The sequence below is a fragment of the Mustela nigripes genome, chromosome 4 (genome assembly GCF_022355385.1).
Source record: "Mustela nigripes isolate SB6536 chromosome 4, MUSNIG.SB6536, whole genome shotgun sequence".
NCBI lineage: Eukaryota > Metazoa > Chordata > Mammalia > Carnivora > Mustelidae > Mustela > Mustela nigripes.
The window spans coordinates 149,151,497-149,167,091 of NC_081560.1; the positions used below are offsets into that span (position 1 = coordinate 149,151,497).

Sequence of the window (15,595 nt, forward strand, 5' to 3'; positions counted from 1 at the left end):
GACTTAAAATGCCACTGTGCACAGAGGGGCTTGGTGATGACACAGATCCATGACTGACGTGTGGATCTGTGTGGTTTGGGCTTGATCCATATGCTGCTGAGTGCCACAGACCTCTCGCATGGCGCATCCCGAGATGGACTGGGCAGCAGCAGTGTCCCACCACCACTGTGTGGCTCCGGACATGTTAGGGAAGCTGTCCACTGGCTCAGGCTAGAAGGCCATCATCTAAGTCTCTGTTGGCAGGTCTGAAGAAGCTGGGTCTCCTGGCAGTTAGAGGATCCCCAGGACTGGGTGGGCAGGATCTCTGGGCTGTGAGAAGCTTCGTGGGTAGGTTCCTGGCTTGCCGAGGAGCGACAGCAGAACTTTGTATATATTCGTATAGATTCTGCTCTCATGGTCCAAACCCAGACCTGCCATCACACCAGCCATGTCAGGCAACCTCTCCACTTTAGGACTCTCACTTCTAAATTCGGAGATCATAATGACTCCTACCACAGAATTATTGTGACAAAATGAAAAGACAGGACACGTGGCCACCCCTCAGCTCAAGATCTGGCAAGTAATCAGAGTTCCCTAAAAGCCAGTTCCAGTGGCATGGTCTGATGGCCATGTGGACCGGCAGCCCTATCCTGTCCTATATTGACCTACGCTGCCCTGAGAACATAGAAGGGATTGATCATTTTCCATTGTCTTAATCCTCCTCACAGCCTATAAAGTCGTTCTTATAATGTCAGTTTCACATCCTGAAGACCTGAGGCTGAATGAACATCTAGATGGCTGGCCCACAGTAGCAATCAGAAAGTGGCAATGCTGCTCTTCAGAGCTGGGTCATGCTGACTCGGGAGGCCACGCTCTTTCCAAAACATCAGGTTGCTAAGTGCAGTCAGCCTGCTCTTGGAGAGTCAGGCTCTGGTTTAGGGGACCATGAGACTCTGGCCAGAGCATGGCTATAGGGTCTGATTCCTACTCCTCCACTCACTGATGGCAGCATTAGGCAGCCTGCTAAGTTCTGCTGATGCTTGCCTTCTTTCTGCTCCTTTTAATTGTATGTATTTTTATGCCTGATATTATTCCAGGAAGAATGGAACGCAATTTATAGGAAAACATAGAATAAAATAAAAACAAACAAATCAAAGGAAAATTTAAAAATGTAAGCAACAAAGGAAAGATAAAACAAGTCACGGGCACTAAATGAGTCCTAGAACAAGGCTAAACTAATGCACACCAGAATAATCTATACCCCTGCTTACGAGTAAGCTGGAGTGATCATAGCTGTTTCCTGAAGCCAGTCATTCTATTTTTCCAGACAGATGTAATTGCAGGTGCTTTCTTCTGGTCAATAGTTGTGGAGCCCTGCTACACAGTAGGTGCTCCATAAATGGCTCTTAAGTTGTTAAACATTTATTGAATGCCTGCTCTGCATGCCATGGTTCACAAGCAGGTTACAGCACTCAACCCCCACCATACACACTTATAAGGTGTAGTGTATAGACCCCATCTGCCAAAGCAAGGGAACGTATCTGTACCCAAGGAAATAGCTTAATTCACAGGCCTAAGGGGAAAAAAGTTACTGCAGTTCCAGGTAAGACTAGGGGTCTATTTTTGTAAGACCTTTTTTCTGTAAATGGCATGGAGCATTGCTTTCTGGATCTGCACCCTTCCTGCTCTCAGGCGTGATGTCCCCAAGTAGGGGCACCTCACAGTTCTGTATGCACCATACAACAGAACCTCTTGAAGAACCACTGGCCATAGTAAGTTGGCAACCCAAGGTCTGAGGGTTCCCTCCAAGTAGAGACCCATCTGCCCAGGTCGGGGAGGGAGGATGCTTCCAGTTTAAGAGGGGCTGCAACAAAGAGCCAAGTGATGATAATTCTGGAGGCCAGCACAGCCCACTGGGGACATTTACTTAGAGTCACAGAGCACATGGCCTTCTCATGAAAGCAAAGAGTAATAACCAGAATAACCAGGAAATTGGATTAGGCACTTTTGTTTCTGGTCACTTCTGGTGTTGAGGGGGCAGCCAACAGAGCCTCTATTGTGAGAAATTTTGAAAAGAACCTCAGGGTCAGCACTTTGATAGATAATGAACAGGCCTGCTCAAGGGGAAGCCTGAATTTTGGGACCCTACACCCCCACACCGGTCCTGGTCAACTGCCCTGTAGGGCCATACAAAGGGCATGGAATTACTTCTGTACCCAGCAAGCAGTCACAATGTTGAAAGTGACCAACCACCCTCTCTCTGCTCATCTCCTTCTCTGGGCTGAATATCCTTAGGTTTCCTCCTGATCTGATTTGGGACTGCTGAACAATCCAGCTGGGAAGCAAGCTCTCTCCTCTCTTCTCTCCAGTGTGCCAACAGTCACTTCAGCAGATTTTAGAGCTCTCTAGACAGTTCAAGTACCTGGGGACCTTATGCTTCCCTCACTGGGACCCTGGGCTTCCATGACTGTGGTTTGAGGGCATGTTAGCTATTGACCCCCACCCCAGCTCCCCTACCATCTGTTCCAGAAAGGTGTTCACAGGTTGATGGTGTCTGGAATGCCCTGAGCCTCCTGTCTCAGAAAACCAGCCGGAGTACACCTCAAGAACACCAATGCAATACACATCCTAGACAGAAGTCATTCCTTCTTCATGCCTTTAATTGTAACACTTGATAAAACTCTACCCCTTCTTCTCCCTGGTCATCTCTGCTCCAGGGAGCAAAGGGAGGCACAGAATGTATACTTGATTAAATTCTAGGAAAACAAAACAAAACAAAAACGCAAAAGCCTCATTTAACTTAGATAATTCTACCCTTTTTCCCTGTTCTGCAAACAAGCTACTGAATGGATGTGTCACAGGGTGTCCTCCTCAGCCTATCTCTGATGGGGTTTAGGCTCAAGTGCTCATGGTCACAAAGCCCTAACCCACACCTCCAAGGTAGGAGAAGGAATACAGTAGGGATAGGAGGTCCGACAGCAATGTGGGTGAAGGAGTGGAACTCAGGGACTTGTATTGTCCTCTGGACTCTGCCAGGAGCTGGCTGAGTGACCCTCTGCAAGCATCAAGGTGTTAAATGATGTTTATCTAACCACTCTTGACCCTCCAAATAGATCATCCTTATTGATGGGATATCTGTGTTTACAAGCGAACTGGTATTGCCCCTAGGCTGGGGTACCATGCCAGTTTTTTCACTTGGATACCATTTTGGATTTCGGTGGGCCAAGGCAGAGCCTGTCCTTTGGGATTCCTCTCTGGGCTCCTCAGTCCTGCCCTTTTTACTCACCAGGATGTCACCTCATAGACATGTGTGAGCAGTGGGCCCGAGGCACAGATGTCCTTGGGAAGAGGAGCCCAGGTAGCAGACTGGCTACTGGGAACAGGCCACTGAGCTGACCCATGTCCTCAGGTCCCTTGCCTCCCCCAGTAGGTGCCATCGGCCTCCTCAGCCCACGTGCCCATGAAGATAGGGTCAATATGCTTTTCTGACCACACTATTTTCAAGACTCCACTTTGACTCTTCCCACATTGACTTTTCCCACTGAAAGCCAATGTCAGAAGTTCCTATTACTTAGAATAAGTAATTACTGCATCCTTGTTGGATCCAATTCATTATTCACTTAATTTCAAATAACCGGGCCTAGCTGGCTAACCCATCCTCATCCTTTAGGCCTCAGGTGTCACTTCCTCTGGAAAGTCCTCCCTGGCCTCCCCCAGGGGCTGGTCGGTTGTTTTCCTCTGCCCTCCTCCACCTCTAGAAAATCCTCTCCATTGTACTGAATGCCCCAGGCCAAGGACTATGCCCACATCATGGCTCTGACTGAGACTACATACCTTTATGGGAAGGAACCACATACTTGCTCTTCCCTCCTGGGCTAGCATGGGACTAGATGGGGTGGGGGGGGAGCCATGCTGGGACACAGTCAGGGCTGAAGAAGGTTATAATAAGAAGGTTACCCGCCAAGTCCCCCTTGGCTGGCGGTGCTTACCTCTGGGAGAAGAGGTCCCTGTAGGGGCTGCCATGCTGCAGGGCGATGCCATAGCCCTTGCTGCTGACGCTGTTGCCAATGACCGTCACAGAGCAGTCATCATCCGTTAGGGCCGCGTACTCCACCACTGCCACATCCCACAGGAAGGCGTAGTTCCCCTTCTTGGCCTGAAAGACCAAAATCACCATGAAGTCAGGCAGGCTTGCCGCAGTTTTGAGTGGCGAGAACTGCAATCATGGGATTTGCAGGACCCTTCTACATGGCCCCCTGCCCGCCAGCCAGCGCTGCAAGCTCTTCTCCTATTTTTCGGCAACAGATTCTGCTGCAAGCTGATGCCACCCACTGTGCTTAGACATAAAAGGCCATGATGCTGCCTCCAGGAGGCTCCAGGGCAGCTCACATCACATGGAGAGGTGGGGAAGGTGAGCAACAGGTGGGCTCTCCTGCTAGCCTCCTGCTCGCAGTGGCAGGGACCTCGTTCTCCGATTAGCAGCCCACCTTGGAAAGTGCAGAAAGGTTGACCTAGGAAATTGAGGTTTTCTGATCAGAGATTTATAGGGAAACATAATAGTCCCCATTTAGTATTTGTACTTAGAACCCAACTGAACCCTGTTCAGGGTGAACATGAAAGGCCCTAGGTTTAGTGACTCTGAGTGGCCATGCCCTAATATCTAGGTCACAAACTTGCTATGCATATGGAAGGATCCAGGACAGGGTCCTGATTATTATGGTGTCAGGCTGCATTTCTGCCATTTGCCTTTCCCTGCTCACACCAGAGTGTCCCCATGCATACAGACATTCACAAACACATACACATACACACATGCATATGCACATTTTAAATGTACACATATCTGCATGCATGTGCAGACACAAAGGTACACAAGCATACATATGTGTGGGACTGCACGTGCACACACACACACACACAGGAGCAGGTTTCTCTATCAAGGCAATGGCTGCAGATTACTCCATCAGGAATCCGCCCATGGCCACGCTGAAGTCCCACTCCATCACACCCATCCACAGCAAACTTTCTATTTTATCCTGAGCCTCAATTCTGACTTTGCCTGGAGTCTGGGCACAGTGAAGAACTGTAAACTGCTTCGCTTCTTGGAAGGCGATGTAAACTAGACATTGTCACTTGACCAGCTTAAAATAGAGCATAATGTTCTTAATGTAGCCCTGCGCCCGGTTTTAACTCTATAATGAGTACGCAGACGCCTCTTTGCCACTTCTTCCCTCCTCCCACAGCTCACACTTGGAGCTGGAAGCCTCAAGTCTCGGCTTGGAGGCAGGCCTGAAGCACAGCAGTCAAGAGGCCAATCTGGCATGCTACAAGCTTCGCCATATCGTCATGGGCGTGATCTCTCATGTCAGCTCAGTCTTCACGTCCGCTGAGATTTTCCATGGAGGGCCATAGTTGCTTAGATGAAGATAGTCAAGATTTTACTTCTTTCAAGACCCAAAGCACACGTGGGCCCAAACGGATCATCTTCTCTTCAGAAGTTTTCCATCAAAGGGATTTGTAGGTAGAGTGTGGCATCTCCCCACCCGGCAGGAAGAGGCTGCTCCTAGCCATTCCCACAGTGTTGCCCAAGGACCCTGTAAGAATTGTCCCACGCACCAGTGCCACCTGTGGACTCTCACATCAGGGAGCAATCCAAATAGGACATCAAAGCCTCACTCTTGGCCAAGCCAATTTCAGAGGTCCCTCAAGGACTTTGACCCTGGTTGCAAAATTACACTCATCTCTCTCCCTCCACATGGGAAGATAACAGTCTTTGAAATTTTTTCCTGCTGGCAAACAAGTTTTCCCATGAAAAGATATAAATTTTCAACCTCTTAGTATCCGAGTTTCTCAGCAAAATGTTGACTTATGACCTAATATTTGGCTTCGGTCTGACTTTGGAGCGTTTCACATCCATGCTCGCAATTCAACATGACAATCAGACATTGTTATTTGTACGATTTCAAAAGGGCATGTCATGTTGAGGGAAGAATTAAGATCATGTTCATTTCCACCTTTCAAGTGATGTTCCCAGAAGGAAAAGGAAATAAGCTGGCCTTGACTGAGTGGAAACTGACTCTGACAAAAGCTTGGCACAGCCATTCTAAGGGGGTACTTAGTTTCCTTCGAGTCACGAGCATGGGTGGCTCCATATGGGGCTCAGTGATAGGTGAGCGCGGTTCCGTGAAGGAAGCATTTATTGTCTCGTTGGCCTAAGCTGAGAAGGCAGGAAAGACAGAAACAATGCCAACGATGTCTCAGCTGCAAATGCCTGCTCACCAGGAAGGCACTCAAGAAAAGAGGGGAAAGTGGTTCGCGTCCTTGAGCTGCCAAGTGACTCCAGACATTCAGTCTCCCCATTTATAAACAGGGACTAAATGTACTATTATGTTTCCTGTCTGCTTCAAGAAGCATGCGACTGGTCCCAGTCTACTAGGCAATGCCTGAACAGGGAGATCTGGAGAGGTAGGTGTGCCCCATCTTGCACACAGGCCACAGTGATGCATCACAGCAGCAGTGATGCTCCATCTTTATGAAATACTTTCTCAAACCCCTGCCTCACTTCCTCAGCACCCCAGAGCTTCCTACATCCTCCTTTTAGCCCCAAACCGAGTAAAAATGTGGCACCATAACCTTCTCTAAGCTTCCGAGGGAAATTTTCTGGATCTTGCAGATGTCGCTCCATCTTCCTGGTGGGTCACAAACCCTATGAGACACAGAAGCCTTCTTTGGTCTGGCTATGCTCTCGGAAATTTTCAGCTGCCATCTAAAGTAGCCCAAACATCCCACCCATCATGGTTACGACCCCGGATAGGGACCCTCTTGTCCCCACGTAAAATGAGCTCCACAGGCTCCCACCAAATTCTAAGATATACTTCTCCCTCATAGGGTCAGAAACAGTTTTCCATGGGCCCTTATCTACCTTCTTATTCTGTGCTGTTTATCCACAAAGCTTGGGGTATTTGTGTGTGTGTGTGTGTGTGTATACAGAAATATATGTATATGCAGAAGCATACATATACAAAAGGAAAGTAGTAGAAAACCATAGGATGGATACAATATTATTACTGTTCTGCAGATATATGAAATGTAATATGCCAAAAGTTGGATAGGATTATTACATAATGGAGTGCTATCAGTGATTCTTAGGACAAGCTGCTTAAAGGTTCTTCTTTAATCTTGTAACACAGTCTCTGTTACCACACACCACACTGGCACCAAGTCTGATCTCTGTACCCCTGTGTGCCCTTGTCCATCAGTAGAACACAGAGGCCTGGCAGAGCTCTCCAATTCCTTAGACATTACCCAAATACAACCCTTATTTCCCTGGGCTGAATCTAAACATTTTGCTTTGTTTCATTTTCCCCTATCCCTAAAAGGAAAAGGAAAGGCACAAGGTTCAGACATGAAATGAAAAGATGTGAAGACTCAGGGACAGGAGGAAAAGAACAGCTTCCACATTAGAGAAAGTCAAAGCCTCTGGACTTCCATCCCTGGGATGTCAGGATAGCAGCAGGTGGACTGGCCTGCCCTGACCTGTCTCCCTGCAAGCCTCTTAGCAAACAGGATCCAAGCCCTTCCCTGAAGTCTGCTCTGCCCTGTCACATACACACTGGAACACTACAGCATGGAAAAGGACGGAGACATAAGGTGTCTGGTCCCTGCACCTCAAGCACCCTCCCCAACATTTGGGAGAAAGGGATCAGCTTCTATGGCTGGAGGAAGGTTGGGGTACCACAAACAAGGCCAAGAGTGAGCTGGAATATGGGATGACTCACTCTCCGTTGCTCCTCACTGATAATAAAATGAGATTGCTTTGTCTTTCACTGCACCACTGATTCCGCCCTTTTCAGAAGTCCCTTGGAATACCAACTTTCAGAGACAACAGCCTCAGAGGCAAGAACTTCATTATGCTCTTCTCTGCCATTCTAACTGCTTCTGGAAAGGGGCAAGCAACCACTTTGTTCCCCAAAACAAGGATGCTAGTACTGCCAACATTAAACACAGATGTTATGGGAAAGGAAACGCTGAAGGAAATCAGGTGTCTGGTGTTTGCTGTGCCAGGGATGAGGAGGGGGAGAGTCCCTGCTGGGTGCCGGGACCTTCAGAAACCCAATTCCTTTTCCATCCCTGGTATAAGTGTGAAGGGCCGAACATTAATGCTCTTCTACAGACAAAGAAACTCAGATTCAGGCAAAGAAAGTGACTTGCCCCAAACAAACCCAGGTGACGAATGGCAGAGCCAGGTCCAGGTGAGGTCCCTGTGGCTCTGGCTCCAAAGAAGCCTGGGCTCTCCTCTCTGCCCCACTTGGGCTTGGGAAGAGGATGGCTGAGGAAATTGCTCCCAGTGTCCTTGGCCTCCAGTCCCATCCCAGGGCAATGCTGCTGGTGACACAGTGCTCGGAGCTGGCCTTCTCCAGCTTTGCAAACAGAGGTGGCTTGTGGAACTGCTGAAACTCTGTGAGATGGACGTCACAGGGAACCACACTATCGGTCCTCGGATGGGGTTGTCAGGATATGGGGGACTCCTTGGACTCAGCTCACCATCCAGGGGCACGCCCAGTGCCTCTCTTTGCATTCACCTCTCACCCCAACAAAGCAGAGCTTGGTCCTCTCGAGAGTCCCAAGTCTCAGCTCCCACGGTCTCATTCACAACCTGGCAGTGCCTCACCATGCACAGCCTGGACCCCGGCTACAGGGACACCTGCACTATGCACTGTAGCAACTCACAAGGTGCACAGTGAAAACCCAGATCATCTGGGCAGAAAAGGATAATTTCACAGTCTGCTGGTGGGAATGTGGGCAGGCATGATGTTTCTGGAATGGCAATTTGGTGGGGAGATTCCTTTTAAAATGTGCATACACAGCAATTGTACCCCGAGGGATTTATCCTAAGGAATTATTCAGTTTCTGAAAAGATGTTTGTACAAAGATTTTCAGAGGCACACCATTTAAACTAGAAAGCATTGGAAATAATCTATATGTTCAACACTTCAGAATCAACTGGGTAAATGATGGTGTCAAATGATGGACTATTACATCACTGTTACAACAGTTTTAAGAGAGCATTGGTTGCTAAGGGAAACGGCTGTCCATGGTAAACAAGGACCAGCCTGGGTTCTCAACTCCGACCGTATCGATGTGAATCCCAGCTCCAGTGCTTGCTGGCTGTGTGACCGCAGGCAAGTTGCCTAATATCTCTGTGCCTCAGTTCTCCTGGATGCAAAATGGTCTGTACCTTACAGAATTCCAATGAGGATTAAACCCCTCACTACATGTGACGTGCTTAGGGCCTTACCTGGCACATAGTAGAAGCTAAATCAATGGCAACGAGTATTATGCTGCCTAGTGGAAAAGAATCTGTTACACTAGAGTATTTGTCTTGTGTATCCTTTTTCAGTCATTACATAAAAATGATATTTTTATGTTTAGGAAGAATCAAAACCAAGCACCAAATAGCAACAATAGTCATCTGGGGTGAGGCCATCACAGGTGACTTCTGGCAGTTTCTTTCGTTCTGCTGCGTTGCCTATTTTCTGCAGCTCGGCAAGCATTTCTTCTGTGATTGCAGCTGTCCAAGGGGGAAATTTTAGCAATCTGGCCTCCTTCCTTCAGCACAGTGTAGTGAACAGAGTAAAGTTCTAGACATGGACAAACACAGGGCCACATCCCAGCCCTTCAGTGAACTCACAATCTTGGAGACTAAAAATGGCTTCCTAGAGGACTATACTGTGTATTACATTACAGGCCCAATACACCATGTCCGGCACTAGTGAGGGCTCAGCGCAAGCTCTGTGTCCTCCTTCCTGTAGTTCTCAGCCTGATTCAGGAGGCCAATCTGTCAGCTCTTAAGGGAACATCCTTCTTCTCACCCACCCCCCCTCACCCCCTGCCAGTCATTCCTGCACCTTGACCAAGTCATCAACATGCTCTGTGGGAGCGTATGGGGTATGTGTGTGTGTGAGTGTGCCTACATGAGAGTGTGTGTGTGTGTGAACACCACAACCCGTAGGAAAGCAGCAGAGAAGTGAACTCAGGTACCAAGCACCTGGAGAACCACAAAGGGTTTACAATAAGTAGACTATCAGCCGGTAAGGAGCCTGCCTCTCCTGGTCAGAACAATGGATAGGTTGTCCCAAATGACATGCCAATGCAGGGCAGACAATCAGTAGGACTCTCAGAGCTGTTCGCAAGCCAGCCTCAAGAGACTGGAAGGAAACATGCCACTCAAGGAATGAGTGATCATGACCATTTGTCTGGATCAGCCCCTGGACCAGCAAAAGCAAGCAAACCAGGAAGGCTCCATGGGAGGGGAGAGGGCAACTGAACATTCCCACAATTAGCATTATGCCTGCTCTTCTGAAGTGTCCATGGGGCACACCGTCAGTTTGGCTCCTGGCTTCAGACTAGCATGAGTAGGATGGGGCTAGATGATGAGATAACACAACAGAAGAGGTGGCAAGGCCATCTGGTACAGGGATGTCGTGTGTGTGTGTGTGTGTGTGTGTGTGTGTGTGTGTGTGTACATGATCTCAGGTAAAAGGGCAATGCTATAGGTTTGTCATGGCAGCCCCGGTGATGTTGTCCATTACCTATATGAGAGGACAGGGATAAGGGAAATGTCTTGAGGCCACAGCAGCATAAAATGGCTCCTGATAGCCAGGCATTATGCCTGCCAGATGTCTGCAATGATGGCCTGTCCCATCCTGGTATTCCTGTATCCTAGAGTAACATAGTCAATTGTGAGGAGCATGACAAGGGTACAGAGAATGAATGGCACATAATCCCTCAGGCTACCAAAGTTCTTACTCTTACATTATCTTCTCTTTGATTCCTTAACTTCCTTTATAGAATCTTCAGCTCCATTTCACATGGAGCAAGGCATGTCATGTCAGTGAGAGCAAGGGTCTGGACACAGGTGGGCCAGGCCTTCCCCTAGTGTCCTTGGCCAGCCACCCGAAACTAAGCCTAAATGACCTCATCTACAAGGCAGGAGTCGCAAGCTCACCTCACAGGCTCATCACAGGAGCACACAGCATGGACAGTGTCTGATGCATTGAAGGAACTCAAACAATAAGACACTGTCCTCAGGATCATGATAATCATCACCGGCATCATCCTTACAGCTCAGAGTTTGGACCCTCATTAAAATGCAAATGCCTTGGGGGAAATAACACTTATCATCCTCAGTCATCAGCCTGGTAAATTAGAAACCTGGGTCACAGTCTTGGTCCAGCCACCAACTCACTATTGATTTGTAAAAATGGAAGATGAGCCGAGATCATCCTTAAGGTCTTCTCTGGCTTTAACATCCTCAAAGTCTATGATATAGCCCAGTGGTTCTCCAAGTGTGTTCACTGGAGAAATTGAAATGAAATATAAATTCTCAGGGTCTATTCCAGACCCAATGAAGAAGAGACTCTGGGAGTAGAGCCCAACCACCTAATGATTTCTCCAGGTAGTGCTGATGTGTGGTAAAGCTGAGAGATCCCGTCGTATAGACCTCGATGTCAATTAATTTCTGATCTTCTCTTGAGAGAAGGTTTACAAAGGGGAGAGTATTATGGCTCTAGGGTCTCAGCTTGGGGCCCTAAACAGGAATGGAAGTTATAGAGTTGAAAGAGCAAGACTACTGAAAACAAACACTAAAGGTAATTTATACTTTATACCTCCTTCCTGCAAAGTACTCTACATGGTGCTTTCCCAACCACTCTCTTCTTAGAAAGTCCGGGATAAACTTCCACAGCACAAACTGTCAATTTCCCAAGAGGACTGAGGCTCAAAAAGGACCATGCCCAAGACCACAGAATCAGCTATTGACTGAGACTGGATGTCTCCCCAGGTTGCCTTGACTGCAAATGGCCTTCCGCTCTCCCACATCAAAAGTTCTACCTCAGGAGCCCTGAAGAGTGACACAGGGCCACCTGAGCAGCTATCTCTGTCACCATACTGATATACTGATTTTTTTTTTCTCTTCCGCAGCCAGATTCTGGCCAAGGTTTTGTTAATAATGTCTGCCTCCAGCACTTGCGCCTATGGAAGCTTTATAGCTGTGTTCCCTTTTTGGGCCTCTAATACTCTGGGAGAAATAGTCTTATTTATTTAGTGAATCATATATTGTCTTCGTGGGAGAAGGTTTCTCACATCTCCAAGGGAGAAAGAGCTGGTTCAGTACAAAGGAAGAAGAAAAATCCTAACTTAGAAGGAAACTTAGAAGGATCAATGGCTCCTTCCTCAAAGTCTCAAACTGCATACCATCAGCAAAACCAGGGGCTTCATAAACAACCTTCCTAGCAGGGCAAAGGGACACATTGATTTTCAATGATTTGTCAAAACTTTAAATTGTCTGAGGAACATGATAAACAACAATCTAATCTGAGTTTTTCCATGGGAAAGATTAAGAATGATCTAAAAGAAAGAGTGAATTGGTTCGCTTAGATACAGAATAGATCACAAAGAGAAAAGAATACAGAATGAAAAATGTCATCCGAGAGACTTAAGAATACATGAATTTGGGGCGCCTGGGTGGCTCAGTGGGTTAAAGCCTCTGCCTTCGGCTCAGGTCATGATACCAGGGTCCTGGGATCAATCCCTGCATTGGGCTCTCTACTCAGCAGGCACCCTTCCTCCCTCTCTGTCTGCCTCTCTGCCTACTTGTGATCTCTGTCTGTCAAATAAATAAATGAAATTTTTAAAAAACAAAAATAAACAAAAAAAAATACAAGAATTCAGATAGCACAGAAAACAAGTATGCAGTTAAACATCCTATGGAGAAGCACCGGGCTAGGACCATGCAGATACTCCCCGTGTGCACACGTGTGTGCGTGCACACACACCCATGAAGGAAGGTAAGTCCCATGGCCATGCATGTCCTGTTCGCTGCCCTAGCATGATGTCTGGTATACAGTTGGTGCTGAATAAATATACATAAAGTGATTAGTCAAGAACTGATGGCATGAATGCTAGGATCTGGGAAGACTGAGGTCTTGAATCAAAGCAAGGTGGGCTGGATATATCCTGTCCACCCCACCAGGTTTGCCCCTCTCCATCCTGTTCTCTCCTCCAGAGGTTGACCTTCAGGGACAGCATGAAAGGTCACCCTAGGGCCTCTAAGAGTCACTTTCTAAGATTCAGGAACAAATCAGATATTAATACTAATAAAAAAACGATCGTAACAGTAAACACCCCTTGTTCAAAGGCATGTTCTCAAACTTCAGAGGGCATAAGAATCCCTCAGAGGGTGTGTTCAAATGCAGATTAGTAATCTCCACCCTGCTCCCCTCCCTCAGTGTCTGATTTGTTAGGTCTAAAGTGGGGCTTGAGAATTTCACTGCTAACATGCTCTGGACGGTGCTGACATTACTCGTGCAACAACCACACTCTGAGAACTACGTTGTTAAAATACACCCCATCAGGCGCTGCACCCATCCCTTCACATCGCCTCTAAATTTTGTGGTAACTGCAATAAGATCCAGGATTATTATTCTTATTTTTCAGAGGAGATAACTTTGTTTGGGGGTTCGTTAAGTTACCAAGGTCTCCCTCTGGCACCAGAGGGATGCAAGAACCAAACCCCGTTCTTGTGAACTCAGATCCTCCACTCTACTCACCACACAAATGCTGCTTTAACTGAGCATTTGACTTCATTGAGACAAAGTTCAAACGAGACCCATGAAACTAACCCCCTGAGGCCAGGTGGCTTTGCCATCTGCAAGCCACTTCCTCTCACTGTTTCTTTAGCCATAAAAGGTGTTGGGAACTGATGACTCAGGCTGTGCCTGAAGGAGACAGAAGCAGTAAAATTGTGTGTGATCATAATTAATATTAAAGACAACCCCTACGAGTGTTGGGAGGCCCTCTCTGTGGGTTTTATGTAGAAGAGTCTCATTCTCCAACCCCATTTACAGCTGAGGTATTCCTTTATGGCCTCTGCTGAAATGTCAGCCCTGAGAGAAAAAGCTTGCACAATAGCCTGAAAGCACTTTGAGGAGCTACAAAAGAGGTCACACTCTGACCAAAGAGATTGAAATGGACTCCCATCCCTCACAGAACAAACTCTGAGCTCCACCTGGCAGGACATACAGCTTTGTAAAGTCAAAGAATCAGAAAGATTTGCCACCAGAGGGGTCCGGCAGGGGCACTGCCTAATACGAGCCTGTCACATCGCCCAGGGATGCTGAACCCTTACTAGAAAGCGCAGAGATCGCTTCTCATCACTCCCTGTGTAACTAAGCTGTGGTGTGAGATCTGGGCCGTACAGAATGTGTCTGAGACCTCTTCCAGATGAAGGTTCTGGAATACTAGACATACCAAATTTCTCTGCTCAGAGTTGTCTTTACCAGGCTTCACATAATTTCTGGTTGGTTCCTTTATCTGATCCTTGGAAGGCATGATCTTCAGAGTTTTTACTGTTCTTATTACTGTTCCTGATTTAAGTTCATCTACCCCTCATTGTTCTGTCTCTATTTCTGTGTGTGTGTGTGTGTGTGTGTGTCTCACACACATACATAAACACATACTAAAAGTTTAAAATGTCAGGTTCAAAGCCAATCTTAATATCTCTACATTGGAAGATAAAGAGATTCTTCATTAGAGCTCTACATCCAGTGGAAACGACTAGTTCTACTCAAATAGGTTTTTTTAAAAAGATTTTATTTATTTATCCATCAGAGAGAGAGAGAGACAGCACACAAGCAGCAGGAGCAGCAGGGAGAGGGAGAAGCAGGCTCTCCACTGAGCAAGGAGCTTATTGTGGGACTCAATCCCAGGACCGTGGGATCATGACCTGAGCCAAAGGCAGACACTAACCGACTGAGCTACCCAGGAGACCTTCAAATAGGTTTTACATTATTGATGATGATGATGCTGGTGATGTTGATGGTGCTGGTAATAATAGTAGTAATAGTAATGAATACGTGGATGGCAGAGAAAGAGTCTGATAATCTTTGAACAAATTGTTCAACCTTTTTGTGTTTTTGTATTCCTCATTTGCAAAATGGAAATATCACAAAATGACATCAACGGTGATGATAGAGGAGAGAAGCACGATGCCACATGGAATCATTTCTTTATGAATGCTATTTTCCGCCCTCCCTTTCTCTTTTTGTTTCAGCACAAACAACATTACGCCAACAAAATGGAAATAAAAATAAGCTAAACAAAAATTGCCAACAATCTGACTGACACAATAAATCAAAATTGTTTTCATCAGCAATCGCTTCTTGATTTTAATGTAATCAAATAACAAAACAATTCAATTCAAAATGTAAAAACTTAAATCATAAAACCCAAAGCAATAATGCTCAGTGGAACAAACAGAACAGAATCAGCCCACATTTACAGCCAGCACTAAGGTGAAGCGTATCAGACCTGGGTACAAAGCAAATTATGGGGCAGAGCAAATCTGAAAAAATAAAATCAGATTTAAGGGGAGTGAACATCCTCCCACCCCTCTAATGAGGAGTTTGAGAATAATCAAAGTTAGCATGATGGCACAGATATTGGTTTGATTCCAGAGCTTACCCTACCAAATTATTAAAATCGCAAAAGAAAGTAATTGAAGAATTCATAACGAGATTTGCTTGGCAATGCTCAAAACCCAAAGCAAAGTAATTTA

General features: G+C 46.7%; 1 protein-coding gene across 3 annotated transcripts in view; it reads right to left on the minus strand.

Annotated features, from left to right (window-relative positions):
- The window catches only part of GRID1 (glutamate ionotropic receptor delta type subunit 1), a 686,787-nt gene that overhangs the window by 15,301 nt on the left and 655,891 nt on the right, over nucleotides 1–15,595 (minus strand). For all 3 annotated transcript variants that reach the window (XM_059397943.1, XM_059397942.1, XM_059397944.1), the window contains exon 14: nucleotides 3,969–4,135. In XM_059397943.1, coding sequence (XP_059253926.1) covers nucleotides 3,969–4,135 — 167 coding nt within the window. The remainder of the gene's footprint in view (nucleotides 1–3,968; nucleotides 4,136–15,595) is intronic.